The sequence below is a fragment of the Symphalangus syndactylus genome, chromosome 8, assembly GCF_028878055.3.
Source record: "Symphalangus syndactylus isolate Jambi chromosome 8, NHGRI_mSymSyn1-v2.1_pri, whole genome shotgun sequence".
Lineage (NCBI taxonomy): Eukaryota > Metazoa > Chordata > Mammalia > Primates > Hylobatidae > Symphalangus > Symphalangus syndactylus.
Window position 1 is genome coordinate 35385036 of NC_072430.2, and position 22695 is coordinate 35407730.

The window sequence follows — 22695 nt, forward strand, 5'->3', positions numbered from 1 at the left end:
TCCAATGTGAATGACAAACAGTGGTTGGTTTTTTACCATCTTCCTGAAAATAAAAGGCTCTATCTAAAAAAAAAAAAAAAAAAAAAGAAGGAAGACAAATGCCCAGAAGTGCTAAGACACATGGCCAGCAGAGACTTTTCCAAAGCCCTTCACTTGGCTGGACTAGGTTCTAGGCCTTAGAGCTGACTGTGGGTGGATTTGGTGCTGATTACATAGAGTATTTCTGTGCCTGCGATGCAATGACTATCACCTCTACCTCCACACTCATGAACCTGGTCTCCTGACTTTAGTTAGGAAAGAAGAGAACAATGCAACTCACAAGAGGAGAAGGATGAGGACAAGTGTTTGAAATGATTTTTCAAAGGCTGTTGGCACATTTTCTAGATGATTATTTTCTGGTGAACCTAGTGAGAATAAATACTGTATTGAGATAATCTGTACTGAGTGGATTTATTTCCTGTTGTTTTGTCGGAGAAAGGAGGACAGGTAGTGAGTTGCACCCTGGTTTCCGTACTTCACGGTACTGTTTTATCTAAGTTTTAAAAAACACCTCAAATTCAACTAGCTGTGGCATTTTTCTCTGTGCTCATATCACTATGCCCAATTTAAATTTTTTAAATAAAACAGGAAAAGATGCTAAACACATTACAAGTTCTTAAAATTATTCCTTAATATTTATTTTGGGTCAATTTAAAAAGGCTTGTGAATCCAAAGCCTTGAGTTAATATTTAGCCCAGGTGTTAGTTAAATTCTAACTTCAACAGTCACCCGCACTTATAAATCTTGCCCCACGATGGACTACGTTTCCCAAGAGCACCCCCCGAGTTAATCCCATGAAGCGCATTCTGGGAATTGTAGTCTTGGACGAGCCTCTTTTCTCACAGTCTTTGACTCACGCCCTGATTCCGGTTGAACCCAGGGGCTACCAATTAGCTGGGGCCATGTCCGTGAGTCGTGGTCCAACCGGGAAAGCTGGTGTGGGAGCTTCGTACGATGATTGGCCAATGAATGACCCCGGGGCGGAGCAATGGGGGCGGGCGGAGAGGCCATGGTGATTGGACCAGAAGCCCGCGACGGCGGGCGGGGATTGGCTGGGCGTTGGGTCAAGGAAGCCTGGGAAGGGGCGGAGGAAGAAGACGAGAGCAGGAAGAGCAGCAGCGAGGCGGCGGCGGCTGCTGACTCCGTGGTGGCAGAGGCGAAGGCGACAGCTCTAGGGGTTGGCACTGGCCCCGAGAGGAGGATGCGGGTCCGGATAGGGCTGACGCTGCTGCTCTGTGCGGTGCTGCTGAGCTTGGCCTCGGCGTCCTCGGGTCAGTATCCGCCCCCTCGGGCTGAAGGCCCAGAGCCTCCGCCCCCCAACCTCTACCGCCGGCGGGGCCGTGGGGACTCCAGGCTCGGGACCCCGTTCTCCCTGGACATACCTCGCATTGGCCTGTCACTCGCTCTTTGGCTTTGCTTGGCCTATGCCAAAGGGGCTATTTAGGAAGGTGGAGTGGGGTGGAAAAAGAAGGGGCGGTCACCCTGCCCACACCTCTCTCTCCCACGTAACAAACTTTACGCGACTCTTTCTCACGAACGCGGAATTGACTCCAAAGGAATGAATCTTGATACAGGAGCCCGAGTGGAGCTTCCTTGACCCTGGGGTAGAGGAAGGGTCTGGTCTGGAACTCTGGGCTTGGGAATTGTAAGTTAAATAATTGACAAACCTGGAGCTGTCACTTTGGGGCAGAGGAGGATCCATCCAGACCAGGGTGTTGACAGTAGTTTGGTGAGTTTGCTTAACACCGGAGATGGTCCCTGGTCTGTTTGTCTGTTTAAAAACAAAGACTTTTGATCTCATTGTAGCCACTTTCTACTTTTTCGAAACCTTCCTGAGAAAGCGGTGACCTGTCACAGTGTTTCTGAGTTGCCCCATGTTTGTTGACAGTCATTTTATGTTTGGGAAAATCTTGGTTTTTATAAGATGCGTTTTATATAGATACAGAAATTAGTGTGCTTTTGAATTGATTTTACAGTTAGCTAATTTTTATTCTGGTTCTGGTTTTTCCCCCTTTTTTTAATGTTTTAATCTGCCTTCATTTGAAAATTTCCATTTTGACAGTGTTCATGAAAACTTCGTCTTTCTAAGTGTTGATAAAGAAAAATTAGTACAGTAAAACTTTGGAATTTTAATCTGTTTCAGTTAACAGGACAGCTGTTCTGTGGCTTGACGTTTTGGGGGGACAACACAGAGTATAAATGTCAACTTTTTTTTTTTAAATAAATGTCAGCTTTTTTTTAACAGAAAATTTCCCAAATGGTTATCTGAATCCCCAAATTACCTGTCCTAGTTGTAAATCAATGCCATAACGTCATTCTGCTTCTAAAATAAGAGCCTAAACCTAAATTCTATCCATGATGTGGTTTGAGATACTATTTCAAAAGCACCAACCCTATGCTAATTACTTTACTGCCAACATCATTCTTTCAGGTCCACTCCCCTCCCTCCAGTAGTAGTCATGGTTTTTGAGTTAATGACCAGATCTTTAGACTATACATAACTCTCGAAGCACTTTTAGCAGTTATTTAATACTTGATCAAAAAGCATGCAATGAAGCTGTTGAACTTAATGAGTAGAGTACCTGCTGGACCATGGACCTCCTGCATTAGAATTCCTCTTACGGGTGTGTTAAACATTTGGTTTTAGGTCTGGAACAGCTCAGGTATACATAGATTTAACAATCTCCATGAGGGATTCTTCACACTAAAGAGAACTACAGTAATGAAAGAGCACGGTGTATATCCCTCTGAATTTAATTGGCAGAGTTTAAAGAAAATTAAAGCATAGAAATTTTTCTGTCTTTGACTACGTTTCATATACTTAGAGCTCCATGCCAGTGGAAAAGATATTTGAAGATCAACAGTTGGGGCTTTCAGGATGTTATAATAAAAGGCTTAACAGTGATATATTAAATCCTTGGGTTGTATTGATATAGGTAGAGGACTGTATTCAAGAAATGTCTGCTCTGATTTCCATCATAGTTAGAGCTATGCCAAAACATTTCAATGGTAAAGGTAAAAGCCTTAGCCAGAACTAAAACAATGTAGATGTGCGTGCTAAAAGGTAATAAAGGCAGTACTGTGCTCACATGAAGTTCATATATCATAAAACACCTGTGCGGGCCAGGCTCATGCCTGTAATCCCAGCACTTTGGGAGGCTGAAGTGGAAGGATCACTTGAGCCCAGAAGTTCAAGACCAACCTGGGCAACATGGCAAAACCCCATCTCTACGTAACTCCAGGTGTGGTGGCGCACAAGTGTAGTTCCAGCTACTCGGGAGCCTGAGGTGGCAGGATGGAGTGAGCCCCAGGAGGTTGAGGCTGCACTGAGCTGTGATTATGCCACTGCACTCCAGCCTGGACCATAGAGCGAGACCCTATCTCAAAAAAAAAACAAAATACAAAAAAACCCTGTGTAAAATAAAGTTGTATAAATGAAGCTATGGATTTTCAATTGTGATTTTCATTCACAGGATTTCAGCCTCAAAGTTTAAAGTTTTACTCCAGTATAAAAATCAAGTTTTTGGTGATAATTTTGTGTTTGAACATTAGTGGTTACCCAGGGCAGGTCGCATCTGTCCAGGTGGAGTATGGTCAGCCAACAAAGAGAATCTTGATTCTATCGCTGTTTGTAGCTGTTAGCTAGTATCATGTTTTAGAGGCATGTAAAAATATGATATAGTCACATGCTACATAATGACATTTTGGTCAGCAATGAACCCCATGTAAGATGGTGGCCCTGTAAGAATATAATGGAACTGAAAAATTCCTGTCACCTGGTGACATTGTAGCCATTGTAACATGGTAGCACACTTTTTAAAAAATAAATTTAGTGTAGTTTAAGTGTATAGTGTTTACAATAGTGTATAGTAACATCCTGGGCTTCACATTCACTCACTCACTCACACACAGCAACTCTTAATCCTGCAAGTTCCATTTATGGTAAGTGCCCTAGACAGGTATACGTTTTTTAACCTTTTACACCATATTTTTACTGTAGCTTTTCTATGTTTAGCTATGTTTATGTACACAAATACTTACTGTTATGTTACAGTTGCCTACAGTAGTCTGTATGGTCACATGCTGTACAGATTTGTAGCTTAGGAACAACAGGCTACACTATATAGCCCAGGTGTGTAGAAGGCTATCCCATTTAGGTTTATTTAAGTATACAAAAGGAAATCGCCCAGTGATACACTGTTCAGAACATATCCTCGTCATTAACACATGGCTAACATTAGAAACATTTTCTCTTCTCTATTAATAAATTTAAAGGAGGACACTAAAAAGATATTTCTTCGTTTTCTCTGGATAATAGTGAAAAATTTCTTATTTTTGGCAGGAAGAGGCAAATGGCTTAACCTTTTTTTTTTTCTTTGTGCCAAGCAGTGTTAGTCATTTTAGTTAGTTCCACTGCCAGGTATTTCAGGTAATAATTATAAATTCAGAGAGTAGTTTTCAGGTAGCAGAGGATGTTTAATTTCACTGTTTTGGTTGTACCTTAAAATATTATTGTGAGTCAGAGGGACAGAGGTGTTACCCCTTTTGACAGATTGAGAAACAGAGGCTGAGCAAGCCTTTGTTATTGAACCATGTGTGTCAGAATTAACGTGATGAAGCCAGGTTCCAGACCTAGCTCTCCAGGTCTCAGAATTGAAGAAATTTAGAATCGAGAGCATCTTAGGATCTGTACTGATTTAGAGCTAAAGCAGAGAACAGGATATCTGGTCTGTTTTCACCGAACTCTTTAGACTTTCTGTGTTTAAAGGTTATCAGTCTGTTCAATTTACATGATTAATGGAAAAATGATTTTGTAGTGGTCATTTTTCCCTGAAAACATATCTCTGGTACTTTGCAATTTTGTTAGCTAATACAATTAAAATAAAAACTGGTCCTTTTCAAAGGAAGGTGTACAATTAATAAAATAATATGGAACCATTTGGATGTGATGCTGTTGAGCGAGAAATGCATAACTTAATCCTTTTGCATTTTTTTTTTTTGTTGATACCTGTGTTCTGATGAAAACATTACTATTTGCTTTTTATTTATGCATAACTTCAGTCTCTTTAATCCTTACCTGAATACTACATATCAGAAGTCCCTAGGTTATAAACAGCTCTTTAAAAAGTGTTGTGTGAATGTTTATATCAGTTTGAAAAAGAAAATAGCTTATGCTTTGAGACTACCATCTGGAGTAGGCTTTCCCAGTTTAGTAACTGAGAATTATCTTATTCACCAGTAATATTAGCATATAGTCCAGGTTGCGAAGAGAGAGGGAGAGACGAGAAGCATGATGCAATTCACATGAAATAACCCTGATGTTACAAATTTTTGTCTTGGAGTTCGAAAACACATTTTGCTACTCTAATGCCTAACACTTGTGCTGTGTGAAATGTACATCTTTAAGTGTATTTGCAGGTGTGTCTATATGATTCATCTGTTAGCTACCTATGTAACCCGTTGTGGTGAGGTACTAAATGTAGCAATTTGGTGATAGTGATTTAGAGTTCCAGCCAATCTAAAGTTTCATTCACTATTTGGGGATATTTCATATACGTTTAAACATTTAATGTCTGTTCTTGATATATTAACTAGTTGAAGTTTGTGATTAATTACATATACTTACAGTACAACTTTGATATATTATAGAGATGGTTTTTTTCTTTATCTAAATATTTGCTGAGAATGGAATTTGAACCACGTGTTAGAAATTGGGCTTTGGGTAATACTTGTGAAGAAGTTAGCGTGAAGGACAATTGTTAATTAACTGACATCATTGCCTAATGTTATGGGCGCTGTGGGACTAATATGTGGCATACCCTTCTCTCCACCTGCCGGAAGTAAAACATACTTTGAAGGTAATCTAAAAGTAGGTGAATATGAATAGTAGCTGTAATTTAAATTTTCTTTGACTTGACAGCACTTTCATATATGGCAAAACCTCACTAGTGGACTAGGTTCCTCAAATATTCAAAAGAAATATTGTGAGGTAGTTTCTTGTATTTTGTGCATAATTGAGTTGGTTATACTTCTTAGTCTTAACTCAGTACTTTGATAACAAACTCTAACACAGGTTTTTTGTTATATTTGAGAGTTGCAAATTACAAATGATATTTAGGATATGGCCATATGAAGTGAAGTATAGATGACAACTATAGTAGCAAGTTTTCTAGTAAAAAATCACATGGTCTTACAGGGTTTTGTCTACTGGTTAATTTCTCATACAGCTTATGGAGCAAGTAGAACTGAAACTCACTCCTGAATAAAATCAGGTAATTTTAAGAGCAAGAAGGAAACTTAAAGATGATCTGACAGATTCGCTGTTTTAAACTGGCAAGGAATACAAAAATCAAGCATTTGCATCTGCACATTGAGTTGTTGCATGTGTTTATGTAAAAGCAGGAAGAAGAGTAACAAGCAGCCAGAAGAGTAATAGTCAGAAAACATAGAAAGAGTAACAGAAGGAAAATTAATGTAATCTGACAACACCAAAGCAGGCTGTGTGAATGTGTAAGCAAGGTGTAACCGGTGGCTGTTTTTCATTGTTTAATATGAGTTATTGATTTCTTACTACGTAGCTCTCAATTGAGTTAATATATGATAGGACCATGCTGCTTTTTACCTGCATCTGGTTATTTCTGAGTATAGTAGAACACAAATCCTAAATATATTTGTTTTGCAACTCTGCTATCGAATAATAATTCTTAGTTTCCATCCTTACTGTAGTAGTAAACAATACAAATACTAATTAGCACTAAAATGGACTACTCTAACTCAAGATCCTGAGCAGAGAAACAGAATAGGTGGAAGCCCGGAGTATGAAATTAGAGATTTATTTTTGTGAACTTAGTAACTCATTCTCAGAAATACACTAAGTAGACCCACAAGAATTGGATTGAATGTGAAGAAATACCTGTTTCTGTTGGTGGAGGCTGTTGGTCTTCTACCTTTGTAACAGATGAAGCTAATGTCTTTCCTGGAGAAAAAGAGAAACTAAACCCCCAACCCATTTTTTTTTCCTTTCACTTGATCTTTTCTGAACAATTGCTGAATATAGCTAACTTTAAAATAATTCTAGGTTTATTTATCTAATGTTTGATTATTATTTGCTATACTTTTCAAAAGTTTTCTTTTAATAATAACTATAATTTCCCAACAAGAAAGATTACTAATAAAATTTCTTTGCAGATGAAGAAGGCAGCCAGGATGAATCCTTGGATTCCAAGGTATGTACTAAAATGTGTATTGGCCAGTATATGCTGCCTGATTTAAAAGCATGAATTATGTATCTTAGAAAGGATATGAGATCTGCAACTTTTGAGTAACAATTGAATTAAAAAGGACAGAAAAAGACAGATGGTATTAGTATTAGTTCTAGTTTTTCTGGAGGAAGAAAAAATTACTGACCTACAAGAGGGAATAGTAAATATTTCATTTCAACTTGAATGTGCTCTGTGTGTGTGTGTCTCTAAGTTTGAGGATTTAACCTGTGTCATTTGTTTCCACTTTCCAGTTTTCAAAAATAAATCCAGTGAGCTAATGCACTTATTGGTTGATTGAGCTCTCCCATGCAAGTACTAACCAAGCCCAACCCTGCAGTCAGTTATGAGCTCTGATCTTTAGATTTGAGGGAATGTAGATAAAAGCAGGAAGTAGAAGTATAAGGTATGTTGGGGGCATGTGGAGGAAAACCTAACCCAGACTTTGGGAATTAAGGAAGGCCTCTGGGGGAAATAACATCTAAGTTGAAATTCAAAAGGGCTACAAGTTAGGTGATGCAGGAAGGCACGTGATGGACACATGCCAAAGCCTGTAGAGATGAATGAGTGTGGCACTTCAAGGAGCTGAAGGAGATGTGATACCTGGATTAGTAAAAATAATGGTCAAATAGGGTTGGGGAAAGTCCTGGCATTGTTGATAACTAAAAATACTTTATATTCTCAGTCTACTTTAACATCAGATGAGTCAGTAAAGGACCATACTACTGCAGGCAGAGTGGTTGCTGGTCAAATATTTCTTGATTCAGAAGAATCTGAATTAGAATCCTCTATTCAAGAAGAGGAAGACAGCCTCAAGAGCCAAGAGGGGGAAAGTGTCACAGAAGATATCAGCTTTCTAGAGTCTCCAAATCCAGAAAACAAGGACTATGAAGAGCCAAAGAAAGTACGGAAACCAGGTAGTCTGGACATTTTCCTTGCTTTTTTATTTATTTAGGAGACAACTGAAAATTTTAAGCTAATGAGTAAAGAGGCCGAAGAAGACTGGCTTCACTGATTATTACCCACAAATAATATATGGAGTGTAGTTTGGTGAGAATTTCTAGATTTTAATATACCAAAGTTATTCACTTAACAGATTTGACCCAAGTTACATAAACAGAATTCAATAGATGAGATTGCATTTATCTTTTTATTAATATCCTAATGTTTCTTTTTGGACTCTAGTATGTAAATACATTTCTCACTGAGAAATTTTAAAAAATAATCTGTCAGGTTAGCATACAAAACAGAAACTCAGGAAGAACTGTCTAACATGCCACCGTGGTTATTTTCAGGATTGTGGTAGGATTATTACTACAATAACCTTGTTGATCATCCTAGGTAATGTGATTTAGGTGTTTATCCCTCAGCTGACGCTTGTGTGTACTTCCGTCCTAGTCTAACTTTCGCAATCTTGAAACCTCTACTTTTCAATTTAAAACTTGACCTTTTTCACAATAGTCTTCTAAATATTAATCCTTTTAAAAATTATTAATGTATCCATTCTACCATGTCTTTCTGCCCTTCTGTCATTTATTATTTCAGTGATCACTGCCTTATCTGTTTATTATTCCATTGCTAACCACTCTCAGGAACTGATCCAAATTTGAACTTTTTAAAAAAATAGAATTTTTTTTTTTACTACAAATATACCATTCTCATGAATAGAAAACTATTTTTTAAAAATTAAAAGTACCTGAATCCCATCAACTAGAAATAACAGCTACTCGCATCATGGAGAATATTCTCTCAGGATTTTCTTAGGCGTATCAGTAGTTTTAAGAAAAGTAAATTGGGTCAAAATGTGTATTCTATGTTGCAGCTTGCATTTGGCATGTAACAGTTTACCATAAATGTTTTTCCATCTCATTTAGCTTTTTTGCAATTTGATAATTAATGGCTATAAAAAATTTTGTATGTAAATATACGGTACCATAAACCAAAACGTTTACGTTTTGCTGGGAGATCATTTTAGATGTATCTTTGTGCCTATCTGTGAAAATTTCCTTAGAATTCTTAAAGTAAATTTGCTGAATTGGATGTAAAAGTTTAAAAGGCAGTTGATACACATTGTTAAATTGTTCTTCAGAAAAGTAATTCTGTTTACTTCCTCTGAAAATACCTTTTTTCCTGTACCTCACCCAAGTGTGTATTACCATTTTAAAATTTTTACTAAATATTATAATTTAATTCATTCTTCATTTTTTAATTAGGAATTTTTTTTTTTTTTTTTTTTTTTTAGTTTTTATATTTTTAGAGACATGGTCTCACTGTGTCACCCAGGCTGGAGTGCAGTGGCACAATCATAGCTCACTGCAGCCTTGAACTCAGGTGATCTCCCACTTTGGCCTCCCAAAGTGCTGGGATTACAAGCATGAGACACTACACCAAGCCTGGGAAATTTTTAAACATGCATAAAAGTAGAGGGTAAAATGACGCCCCTTACCACCCCTCACTCAGCTTCAATAGACATCAACATTCTGCTGGTCTTTTCATCTTTACTACCCTACACACATTTGCCCTTTTTTTCTTTCCTAGAATATTTTAAGGCAAATTCTGCATGTGCTTTTACCTCTCTGTCTCTCTCTCTAGTAAGAATTTTCTTTTCAGCAAAATCACAAAATTAGCCATTACTCCTTTATTACCTAATACCCAGACTGTTTAATTTTTCTAGTTGCTTCAAGTGTCTGTTTACAATTTATTTGTTTGAATTCATTTCCAAGCTAAGACCTAGGTTTCTCTTAATCTGTTGCTGTTCTCCCTCCCTTGTTTTTATTTTTTTTTTGAGACAGAGTCTTACACTGTTGCCCAGTCTGGAGTGCAAGGGCACAACCTTGGCTCACTGCAGCCTCCACCTCCCGGGTTCAAGAGATTCTCCTGCCCCAGCCTCCTGAGTAGCTGGGATACCAGGCTCGTACCACCATGCCTGGCTAATTTTCTTGTATTTTTAGTAGAGCTGGGGTTTCACCATGTTGGCCAGGCTGGTCTCGAACTCCTGACCTTAAGTGATCTGCCCACCTTGGCCTCCCACAGTGCTGGGATTACAGGCGTGAGCCACCACACCCAGCCCCTCCTTTGTTTTGAAGTGTCATTTTATTTGCTAAAGAAAAATGCAGTGTCCTTTGTGCTATACAGTTTCCCACGTTTTGGATCTAGTCGGTCATGAACTTGTAATGTCATTGAGCTTGTTCCATTATCTATAAACTGGGAGTTATTCTATAAACTGGGAGTTAGTTCTAGAGACATGAGTAGATTTGGTTCTGTCTTTTTATTGAGAGTATTTCATAGGTATGTGGTGGTATGTACTTTCTATTGCATTACATTGAGAGACATGTAGTATCTGATTTTTCCACTTTTACTGATGTTAAGATTAACCAGCGAGGTCAAGTGGTATCAGCCTGATCTCACCATTCTAAAGTTCCTCACTGATCTTTTGCCTAGGGGTTTTGGCAACCATTTATGTTTGTTGCCTGGATCTTTTATTTATTAGGGGTTGCAAAATGATGAATTTCTAATTCTTCCATTCCTCCTGCATTTGTTACCTGGGATTCTCTTATAAAGAATTTTCTCTCGTCAAGTCTTTGATTACCCTGAAATATAGTCTCATTCAGGGAAAGCTAGATAAACTCTTATTTCCTTTGAACTGTTTCAAAATGAAAATTTGGTGCCCAAGCAGTCTCCAAAAGAGACTAATGAGTATGTTTTTGTTTGTTTTTATTTGTTTTGTTTTGCTTTGTATTTGAGCATTGTAAGGATATAGGAAAAACCAAACCAAGGTGTGTTTTTCTTTCTCTTTCTCACTGAGTTAAACACTTCTGACACCAGATATGTTGTGTGTATTTCCCCACATACCAAGTAAGCAATCAGTTCTGCAGAGGATTCTCCAGCAGAGACCAGCAGGATGTCTGCCGATTTAATTCAATTCTGAGACTACCTGGAGATAGCATTAGATCTCACAAGTTTAGGGCTCAGTCTCACAAGACCAGTCCCCGCTACTTGAGATGCCAATCACAAGCCCCAGGTTGTCTGTGTTTCTGACAGACTGGCTATAAATCAGGGTTCCCAAAACCCTCTTCTTGGGTTCAATTAATTTGTTAGCACTTAGGACTCTGGGAAGCATGATAAATGGGTAAATGTAAATATAAATTTACATTTATTATAAAGGATATTACAAAGGATAGAGACGAAAAGCCAGATGGAAGAGAGGCATTGGGCAAGGTATGGGAGAAGGACTGCAGAGCTTCCATGCCCTCTCTGATCTGACCACGACACCCACCCTCCAGGAATCTCCATGTGCTCAGCTTTCCAGAAACTCCCAGAACTCAGCTATTTTGGATTTTTATGGAAGCTTTGTTATGCAGGCATGATTGATTAAATCATTGGGCATTGATTTATTGGATCAACTTTTAGCTCCTCTGCCCTTCTGAGGTTGGGGGATGGGACTATTAATTCTAACCCTCTAACCTAATCTAATGGTTGGTTTCCGTGGCAAGCAAGTCCTATCCCAAGGCTATCTAGGAGTCTCCAGCCACCAATTATCTCATTATCATACAGAAGACATTCTTATCACTCAAGAGATTTCAGGGATTTTAAGAGCTATGTTTCTGGAAACGGATGAAGATCAAATATTTTTTTCACAATATCACAAGCATCATTATAAATTCATGGATTCTTACATATAGTCAGCCCTCTGTATCCATGGATTCAACCAAATATTTGAAAATATTTGGAAAAAATGGGTGGTTGCAACTGTACTGAACATGTCCACACTGTTTGTTCTTGTCATTATTCCCTGAACAATGTAGCATAACTATTTACATAGCATTTCCATTATATTAGGTATTAGAAGTAGTCTAGGGATGATGCAAAGTATACAGGAGGATTGCGTAGGTTATATGCAAGTACTACATCATTTTATCTAAACAACTTGAGCACTCATGGATTTTGGTACCACTAGGCCGGGTCCTGGACCCAGTCCTCTAGTGATACTGAGGGACAGTCATGTGTCACTTAACAATGGGGATGCATTCTGAGAAATACATCACTAGTTAATTTTATCATGTTTGCAAATATGGAGTGTACTTACACAAACCTAGCTAGTGTAGCCTATATATCAGCTATATGTTATAGCCTATTGCTACTAGGCTACAAATTTGTTTTTTTTTTTGTTTTTTGTTTTTTGTTTTTGTTTTTTGAGATGGAGTCTCGCCCGGTTGCCCAGGCTGGAGTGCAGTGGCGTGATCTCGGCTCACTGCAAGCTTCGCCTCCCGGGTTCACGCCATTCTCCTGCCTCAGCCTCCCGAGTAGCTGGGACTACAGGCGCCTGCTACCACACCTGGCTAATTTTTTGTATTTTTAGTAGAGATGGGGTTTCACCGTGTTAGCCAGGATGGTCTCGATCTCCTGACCTTGTGATCCGCCCGCCTCAGCCTCCCAAAGTGCTGGGATTACAGGTGTGAGCCACCACACCCGGCTGCTTAGGCTACAAACTTCTACAGCTTGTTATTGTATTGAATACGGTACTCAGTTGTAACACAGTGATAATTATGTGTTTATCTAAATCTATCTAAACATAGAAAAGGCACGTAAAAATATGGTATAAAAGATTTTAAAATGGTGCACTTGTCTAGGGCACTTCCCATGAATGGAACTTGCAGGACTGGAAGTTGCTCTGGGTGAGTCTGTGAGTGAGTGGTGAGTGCTGAGTGAATGTGAAGGCCTGGAACATTGCTGTACACCACTGTAAACTTTTATAAACAATGTACACTTAGGCTGCACTAAATTTATTTTCAAAAATTTTTTTCAATAGTAAATTAACCTTAGTTTATGGTAACTTTTTTAGTTTGTAAACTTTTATATTTTCGTTTATAAATTTTTCAGCTTTTCGACTATTTTGTAGTAACACTTAGCTTAAAATACAGACACATTGTACAGCTATACAAAAATATTTTCTTTATAATCCTTATTTGATAAGCTTTTTTCTATTTAAAAAATTTTTTTTTTAACTTTTTAAACATTTTTGTTAAAAACTAAGACAAACATACATATTAGCCTGTGCCTACACGGGGTCAGGATCATCAATATCACTGTCTTCCACCTCCACATCTTATCCCACTGGAAGGTCTTCAGGACCATTAACAGGCATGGATCTGTCATCTCCTATGATAACGATGCCTATACTTCCTGAAGGACACACCTAATGCCGTTTTACAGTTAACTTTTTTTTTTTTTGATAAGTAGGAGTACATGCTAAAGTAAGGATGAAAAGTATAGTAAATATGTAGACCAGTAACAGTTGTTTATTATCACTATCAGGTGTTATGTACTGTACATAATTGTATTACTATACTTTTATACAACTGGAAGTGCAGTAGGTTTATTCACACTGATTTCACTACAAAAACACGAGTAATGGATTGTGCTACATGTTATAACGACTAGGACATCCCTAGGTGATAGGAATTTTTTAGCTTCATTATAATCTTATGGGACCACCATGGTATATACAGTCTGTTGTTGACCAAGAAGTTATGATGTGTCACGTGATTGTATTTGTGTTCATTGCAATCATTCTTTTTTGTTGATTGCTCAGAATTTTCCTTTTTTGGCCATTGGTAATCATTCCTTTGTCTTTTTGACTAGATCCTGGTGATCTTTCGTAACTTTTTTTTTTCCAGGCAGAACAAGGATGTCCTAAACTTATTTTGTACATTTCTTGACCCAGAAATGAATGTCAGCTCTTTCTCCAAGGAACCCAGATTCCTTTTAGTGGGTTAGATACTATAAGCACCAGCCATCTGCATTGCTAAATTTTCATTACTTATAGGTCTTTTTGGTGCATTGGATTAGGAAATGTATCTTTCATACTGATAACTTCCAGTTCAAATTAAATATTACAGGCAAGATAACAAAAATCAGATTGACAAATTGAACTTATAAGAATCAGAGATCCTAACCTAGTATCAAGCTTGGCAAATGTTTTCAAAGATAAAATTATCATAAGACGTGAGCAGGGTGTAGAGAAGTCTGTGACTGCCGGAGCGGGTCCTTTCTTTCCTCAATTAGACTGTGCTCCAGCTCAGAGTTCAACACTCGAGGCCTCTAAGTAATGCCTGTAGAGTGTCAATTCCATGAAAGAAAGCTGTTTCCGACATGAGACATCACTGGTTTCTTCTCTGATAATTACATAGTGTATGTGCTGTTTTCTAGAGAGTCATGCCTACGTACATCCCAGGTTTTTGTATAATGAGCAGTGTAGACAGATAAAGTTCATCCTGCTGAAGCATTTCATAAGTAATGACTCTTCCAATAGTAAATACCTTCAGTGTGTTTGCCAGAGGTCTCTCTTTACCATGTTTCTAAGGTGATTTGATGATGCTTGGAGAGAGGTATCTGCTCACTCTGTTTTGGCCCAGTAAGAAGAAAGAACAGATTGCAGGTCTGCTGCGAGCCCTTTCCACCTTATCAGAGTTTTTGCTTCTTTTTTGTTATCTCCTTTCACGGGTGCTGAATATCTTAGTACCTAATGACATTAATGTTACTTTGTTTTATCATAATAAATATGTATATATAGTTTCAAAATAACAGTGGCCCTTACCACTAACTGTGGGACCACTGAATGCAGCCCAAGATTCCTTTATGGTCCTTCTTCTCAGTATATATTTTGCTGGGGATTTGTAGTAATACAGTGTTTTAAAATCACTAATAATTCTCTGGTTATATCAACAACTTTATAAACATTTAGATTAATTTGTACCAGTTTTCACTTTTCAATAATGATTTATACTTGTTTTTAATTTATTCTTAATACACGAAAATGCTTATGTACTTATGCATATATAATATATAACATAAATTGCATATATATGGCTCTGTGTACAGTTCCAGCTACACTAGAACTGGTTATGTGACAGTTACTCTGAAACTTTTGCCCTTTGTCAGCCTCTCAGTCATGTTGCTACCATATTAATCTTTCTCAAACTCAAATTTGACCCCATAACTCCCCTGTTTACAGGCCTCCATTACTTCCCTGTTTGCCTGGGAGGTGAAGTATGCAGTCCTTAGCATGATTCACAGAGCCTTCAGTGTACCCCTCCCCTAAGAAGCCTTTTTCAGCAATACAAAACCCTTTTCTGTTCTTCAAACACAACATACAGTTTATGCCCCTGGGCCTTTGTACAGGTTCTCCTCACTGTTTAGGATGCCTTCCTCATTCCCTTGCCCAAATCCACTGTCAAATTTCTGTTCATTCTTAAAAATAAACTTAGGTTTCTCCTTTCTGAAGTGGTTCCTGAACCAAAGTGTTTACTATATGTAAGAGCTTCCTATCTGGCCTTCCTCCGTTTGCTCTTTCCCCCACTGTCAGTTCCCTAACAGCAGCCAGACTGAGACTTCTTCCTGCTCAGAAACCTCCTTTGGCTTCCTGTCCTACTCAAAATAAAATCCAAACTTCTTCTATTAACAAGGCCTGACATCAGGCCCTGCCTGTCTCTTTAACTAACTCTTCTGCCACTTCCCTTTACGTGACTCCCGCCATACTTGCCCTCTTGCTATTTCTTGAACATTTCACATTTATTCCCAGTTGTGTTGGGGAACCCCAAGACCACACCCTCAGGTGCAGTAATTTGGTAGGAAGTGCTCCTAGTAAATCTATGCTGACTCAAAGGACTCTGTAAGTTGTGTTCACAGCTATAATTTGTCACAGTGGAAGACTAGAAGGCAAAATCAGCAAAGGAAAAGCATGGAATGAAGTGTAGGGGAAACCAGATGTAAGCTTTCAAGGGTCCTCTCCCAGAGGAGTCACACAGGGAGTTCTTAAATCCGGCAGCAACAAGTTAAGATAACACATGTGAAATGTTTTCTACCCAGGTAGCTTATAGAGACCTAGAGTTGTTACTGGGGGCTGGTTAAGCTGGCAGTCTCTTCCTGACGTGTACCAAACTTGCAGAAGGAAAGCAGGTGTTCAACATTGTAGAGTTTGGGTGAGCCACTCTTATCTGTAGGATGGTGGGAACTCTCCAGAAATCTAAATTTCCAGATGCTAACCAAGGGCCAACCTGGTAAGCCAACGTTCTCAAAGAGAGAAGTTTATGTCTGTTTTGTTAACTCTTCTCTGCACAGTCTACTCCCTAGGTAATTGGCCAAGGCATCTTTATAGTAGGATGGTGGGAATTCTCCAGAAATCTAAATTTCCAGATGCTAACCAAGGGCCAACCTTGTAAGCCAACCTTCTCAAAGAGAGAAGTTTATGTCTGTTTTGTTAACTCTTCTCTGCACAGTCTACTCCCTAGGTCATTGGCCAAGGCATCTTTATAGCAGAGTTACCAATAAGACCTAGATGGTAGTAAGACCAGCCTGCAGTATTGATTTTAGGTATGCCTTTTAGGAGGCCTGGACTTAGCCAGTTAAAACAATTCCCATTTATCATAATGGCCTATCTTAGAAAATCAATAGGCTTCCTCCTTAAGTTCTTAAATTAACCTTTCTAATCTTTTCACCTTTTTTTTTTTTCAGACGAAGTCTCGCTCTTGTCCCCCAGGCTGGAGTGCAATGGCACGATGCACGATCTCTGCTCACTGCAACCTTTGCCTCCTGGGTTCAAGCGATTCTCCTGCCTCAGTCTCCCAAGCAGCTGGGATTACAGGCGCCTGCTGCCACGCCCAGCTAATTTTTATATTTTTAGTAGAGATGGGGTTTCACCGTGTTGGCCAGGCTGGTCTTGAACTCCTGACTTCAGGTGATCCACCCACCTCGGCCTCCCAAAGTGCTGGGATTACAGGCGTGAGCCACCGCGCCCGGCCTATCTTTTTTAAAACACATTTTACCTATTATTTGTTTTTGTACGTGGTCTTAAGTTTCTGTATTAACTTTTTTGTTTTTTTTAAATCAGCCGCAGCACAACTGTGGCCTAGTAAGTGGAAGCTGACCTAAAAGCTTTCCAGGGCTGAGTCAGTCTCATGAGAGTCAGAGTACAAGAAGTTCAGTCCCAGGCCGGGCACAGTGGCTCACGCCTGTAATCCCAGCACTTTGGGAGGCCAAAGCAGGTGGATCACTTGAGGCCAGGAGTTCAAGACCAGCCTGGCCAATATTGCAAAACCTCATCTCTACTAAGAATATAAAAAATTAGCCAGGTGTGGTGGCATGAGAATCGCTTGAGCCTGGGAGACAGAGACAGAGGCTGCAGTGAGCTGAGATCATGCCACAGCACTCCAGCCTGGGTGACACAGCGAGACTGTCTCAAAAAAAAAAAAAAGAAGTTGTTCAGTCCCAGAGGGTATGCATGGTAACCCTGGAAGCAAACCATCAATTACAGATACTCTGTTTCCAAAACTCAAAAGAGTTCAAATTCCAGTCCTCTCACTGGCAGCAAAAAGCAAGGAAGTTGTGTTCCACTAACACATTTTTTTGCAGCTTCCCCTGATCAAGATTATTCCTCTGGTATTTACAAAATTACAGGTGTTTAACATTTTATTTTAATTTTTACAATACGTCTAGATGCAATAGCCACAAAATATAAAGCCATTTTAAAAATTTTCTTCTTTTTTTTTTTTTTCTCCCTACTGCAGTTTACTCAGCCTCCTAGCAGTAAATTCAGTGTTTGCACTGTTAACATTACAGCTGCCAGGGAAGATCCTGGAATGCAGTGGAGGAAGGGAGGCTGGGGAGGATATTGTAGCAAGAGCAGCAGCAAGGCTGAAAAAAACTGCTGGATTGTTACCTCCCCCAGTTTTTTTGTTTGTTTTCTGGTTTATCTAAAATTTTGTTCCAGACCAGATTTAACTTTTTAAAGAGAGCAGTTCAAACTTGTAGCATTTTTGGTTTGGCCCATCCTTGGGAATTTGGGGGTCCTTTCTCTTCCCATCTAGAAGAGAGAACAAAAACTACAGGCCTCACATGCAATACACTGCCTTTTCCCTCATTTTAGCCAGCAGGACTAAAAGCAGTCAGGGGCATCCAGCAAGCCAGCTTTTCTGGAGCTGGATCTGTCACTTTCAGATTCTATGGCTCTCAACAAACAGCAGCTCAGCTACTGCTTCATACCATGGATGACTCCATGACCACTCAGGCCCCAAAGATTCATCATATTCTGCCCTTTATCCTTCCTCTTCTCAAACAACGCTTTCACCATATATCAGTGAGTCAGGGTCATTCTAGCAAATCCCACTTCTGATGCATCTGTGTCAGGGATCCCCTAGACCATCCCCAGGTTTAATGATTTGGTAGGGGGATTTGACATATAGTTGCCTTCACAGCTATGATTTATTACAGCAAAAGGGGGCAAAGCAAAATCAGCACAGGTGCAAGATACATGAGGGGAAGTCTGGAGGAAACAAGGTAGAAGCTTCCGAGGGTCCTCTCCCGCAGAACTTCTGCAGGATGCACTTAATTCCCCCAGCGGCAAATTGTAACAACACATGTGAAATGTTGTCTACCAGGGAGGCTCATTAGAGACCCAGTGCCTGGAGTTTTTATTGAAAACTAGTTTGTAATCACCCTCTGCTAGCATGTACCAAAACTGTAGAATCCCAGAAGAAAAATAGGTAGTATTGAGTGTAAACCACATGTTTGTACGGTTTGGGCTCCATACACTTTTATAAGTTAGAATAGTGGTGTGTCCAAAATTTGTTCCTTCTAATGCCCAGACTTCAGGGTTGATTCCCTCCTCAAGCAGAGGACAACAAATGGGTAACTTGTTCCCCATATTCATGTAGATAATAGCTCCAGCTTTGGCTAATATATCCCTCCCTAATAAGGGTACTGGGACTTCCAGGCATAACAAAGGCATGTGAAAAGAGCAAAGTCTCCCAATTACAACTGAGGAGGTGGGAGAAATACCTGGTTACAGGCTGTCCCAGGATTCCTCAGATGGTAACGGTCCTCGAGGACAGTTGTCTGGGACAGGAGATTAACACTGAGAAGGTCACGGTGTCCAGGAGAAAGTCAATTTCCTGGTCCTCAATGGTTAAACGTGCCTGGGGCTCAGTGAGGGAGATGACATGAGCTGGCGCCTGCCCTGGGCACCCTCAGTCCTGTTGTTGGATCATCTGGTTGGGGGCTTTTGGCCCAGAGAACCTTTGTCCTCTGGGACAGTGCACCTTCCATTGATTGCCTCGGCATAGTCAGGCGAGGGGGCAGCTTGTTTCTCATTGGACAATCTTTTAAAGTGTCCTTGCAAACCACATTGATAACAAGCCCCACCAGGCGATTGGCCGGCTCCATTTTCTGTCCTCTTTGAACGACCAAGGTTTGTTTGTCTGAGGGCCATGACCAAGGCTGTGGCCTTTCTCTGATCTCACTTTTCCTTTTTGGCCTGTTCCTCTTGGTCCCTATTATAGAACACCAAGGTTGCCAGGTTTAGTAATGCCTCCAGATTTTGTTCAGGGCCCAGGGCTCGCTTTTGGAGCTTTCTTCTGATATCTGCAGCTGATTGGGTAATAAATTTATCCTTTAGAATCAGTTGACCCTCAAGTGAGTCAGGTGACAGGGGAGTATGTTCTCTTAAGGCCTCTTGAGGAAGGCAGAAGGATTTTCTTCCTTTCCCTGAGTTATGGTGGACATCATTGAATAATTCATGGGCTTTTTCCTAATTCTCCTTGGTCCTTCTAGAACACAGGTCAGCAGATGTTTATGACTCCATTCCCCATGATCTGAGTCTAGATCCCAGTGGGGATCCATACTGGGGACGGCTTGCTGACTGGTAGGGAATTTGTCCCTTTCTTCGGCTGTCAGTCTATCATTTACTTGACTAAGATACCAGGTATCTCCAAACTCTTGGGCTGCAGCTAAAGCTGCATTCTTTCCATTAAAGGCCAGGGTTTGATCTAGCAATAACATAACATCTCTCCAAGTGAGATTGAAGGTTTGCCCTAGACCCTGTAGGACATCTATATACCTATCAGGATTATCTGAAAGCTTCCCCAGGTCTACTTTGATCTGCTTTAAATCAGAGAGGGAGGAGGGGACATGTACCTGGGTTGGGCCAAATTCCCCTCCCCCTACAGCTTGAAGGGGACATCACCAATAGCCCGGGGGCAGGGGGTGGGTGGTTGTGGTCCTTTGGAGATTTCTTTGCTTGTTTCTTTCTGGGCAGGGGAGATTAGAGGAGGCTTATCATTAATAGGAAGGGGAGCTATAGGGAGGCTAGGATATGGAGGTAAGCTGAGAGGTCCTCCTGTGAGATGTAAATTGTAAGCTTTGCATAGTTGTGGATTCTCCTTCAATGAAAAGAAAGCTTGGACATAAGGTATTTCACTCCATTTGCCTTCCCTCTTACAGAAAAGGTCAAGCTGCAGGATAGTACTGTAATTGATACTTCCCTCAGGTGACCATTTTTCCCTGTCAGAGAGAATATTGGGGCCAGGCCATAGTGCAGAAAAAGATGAGCTGCCTCTTTTTCAGGGTTTGTGGGTCAAATTGGTCCCAGTGGCTTAGGATGCATTTCAAGGGTGAGTCTATTGATGCTTGTTTCCCATCTGAAAGAACCGCCTGTGGTTTTGGTTTGTTTATCTCCCTGCCTAAGAACCCACAAGGGTCCCTGGACCCTCCTGATCGGATAGTTGCACTCACCGACAAAGCAGCAGAAACACTAGTTTTCCTCCTAGACCACAAAGAGGACCAAGGAAGGTCGGATTTAGTGGCCCTATACCAACGCATTCTCAAAAACCTGCACCCTTGCCTGTACTCCTAGACCACAAAGAGGACCGAGAAAAGTCGGATTTAGTGGCCCTTACCAATGCATTCTTGAAAACCTGTTAGAGTCCTAAGCATTCTCCTGTTAGTAGTGGGACTTTACCCATGTCCTATAAAGATGTTATGCCCCAAAAATGAAGTGGAGGGCCATACCCTAAGGGAGGGGAGGGATCTCCAGAGTTGGAAGAGTGATGCCTTTTGTCCTCACTTGAATAGGAAGGATATCATTTCTGAGGCTTCCCATATCCTAGCTTCAGGAATAGCTTTTGTTAGGCCTGCTAGCCTGAGGAGGGATCCTAAAATTCCAGATAAGATAGTCCCCTGCCCCGATGGGGCTTTGGGCAAAAATTGTATCTTTCTGATTAGTGAGCCCAGGTGCCTAAAGAAGGGAGTAGAGTCCTGGAGTATATGCTAGAAATCATTCTCATAGGAGAAACTAGAAAAACACCAGAGACAGGGAGTGGTTTTTAGAAGCAGGACTAGCCTCAGAGAAGAGAGGTGAGAGGAAGTTTGTCTGACAAGCATTAGGACCCAGGGGGCAAGGGTCAGGATAGATAGGATAGATGGGTCAGTCTCGCTTGGGTGATGTGACTTTGAGAGTTCCGCTGATGGCCGCAGGGTCAACCAACTTGTTGTCGGAACCCCGGAGCTGAATAGCTTTCCTCTCTGTTGACCCTCGGCTCAGCCCAGAAGTACAGGGAAAGCAGAAGCTGGTTCCAGGCAAACCAATGCTCCCAACTCCGAAGAGTTGGGGATGGTTAGAGAGCTCTTTCCCAGAAAGCCTGACATCCATGTCTTTATTCCGGCAGCCGCGCTGGTTGCTTTTAACTGGCCAACAGGTGCCAGTATTTAGCCCCTGAATTCTAAGGAAAAATAGGACAGAATAGCAAACGAAAGGGGTCCTGTGGTACTCACTGCTTGGTGATTGTCCCTTTGTGGGTGCCAAAATGTGTCCAGAATTTATTCCTTCTGGTGGGTTTTTGGTCTTGCTGACTTCAAGAATGAAGCCACAGACCCTCGCGGTGAGTGTTACAGTTCTTAAAGGTGCGTCTGGAGTTGTTTGTTCCTCCTGTGGGTTCGTGGTCTGACTGACTTCAGCAGTGAAGCTGCAGACTTTCGCAGTGAGCGTTAGAGCTCATAAAGGTGGTGCGGACCCAAAGAGGGAGCAGCAACAAGATTTATTGTGAAGAGCGAAAGAACAAAGCTTCCACAATGTGGAAGGGGACCCGAGGGGGTTGCCGCTGCTTGCTCAGGTGGCCAGCTTCTATTCCCTTATTTGGCCCTGCCCACATCCTACTGATTGGTCCATTTTATGGAGCACCAATTGGTCCATTTTACAGAGAGCTGATTGGTCTGTTTTTACAGAGAGCTGATTGGTCCGTTTTTACACAGTGCTGATTGGTGCGTTTACAAACCTTTAGCTAGACACAGAGCACTGATTGGTGCATTTTTACAGAGTGCTGATTGGTGCGTGTACAAATCTTCAGCTAGACACAGAGTGCTGATTGGTGTGTTTACAATCCTTTAGCTAGACAGAAAAGTTCTCCAAGTCCCCACCTGACCCAGAAGCCCAGCTGGCTTCACTTCTCAGTGGGAACCCTTCCAAAATCTAAGTTCCTAGATAGCAGCTGAGGGCCACGTGATAAGCGGTCTTTCAAAAGATAACTAGTCAGGCTTGCTGTGCTATTTTCTGCATATCATCTAAACA

General features: G+C 40.6%; 1 protein-coding gene across 2 annotated transcripts in view; it reads left to right on the forward strand.

Moving 5' to 3' along the window:
• The first annotated feature begins 1069 nt into the window (after window positions 1-1069).
• Window positions 1070-22695, forward strand: part of SEL1L (SEL1L adaptor subunit of SYVN1 ubiquitin ligase) — a 61992-nt gene continuing 40366 nt past the window's right edge. The window contains exons 1-3 of one of the 2 annotated variants that reach the window (XM_055288536.2): window positions 1070-1310; window positions 7228-7265; window positions 7984-8215. In XM_055288536.2, coding sequence (XP_055144511.1) covers window positions 1241-1310; window positions 7228-7265; window positions 7984-8215 — 340 coding nt within the window. In that variant the 5' untranslated portion in view covers window positions 1070-1240. The remainder of the gene's footprint in view (window positions 1311-7227; window positions 7266-7983; window positions 8216-22695) is intronic. The other variant, XM_055288537.2, reaches the window with a different exon arrangement.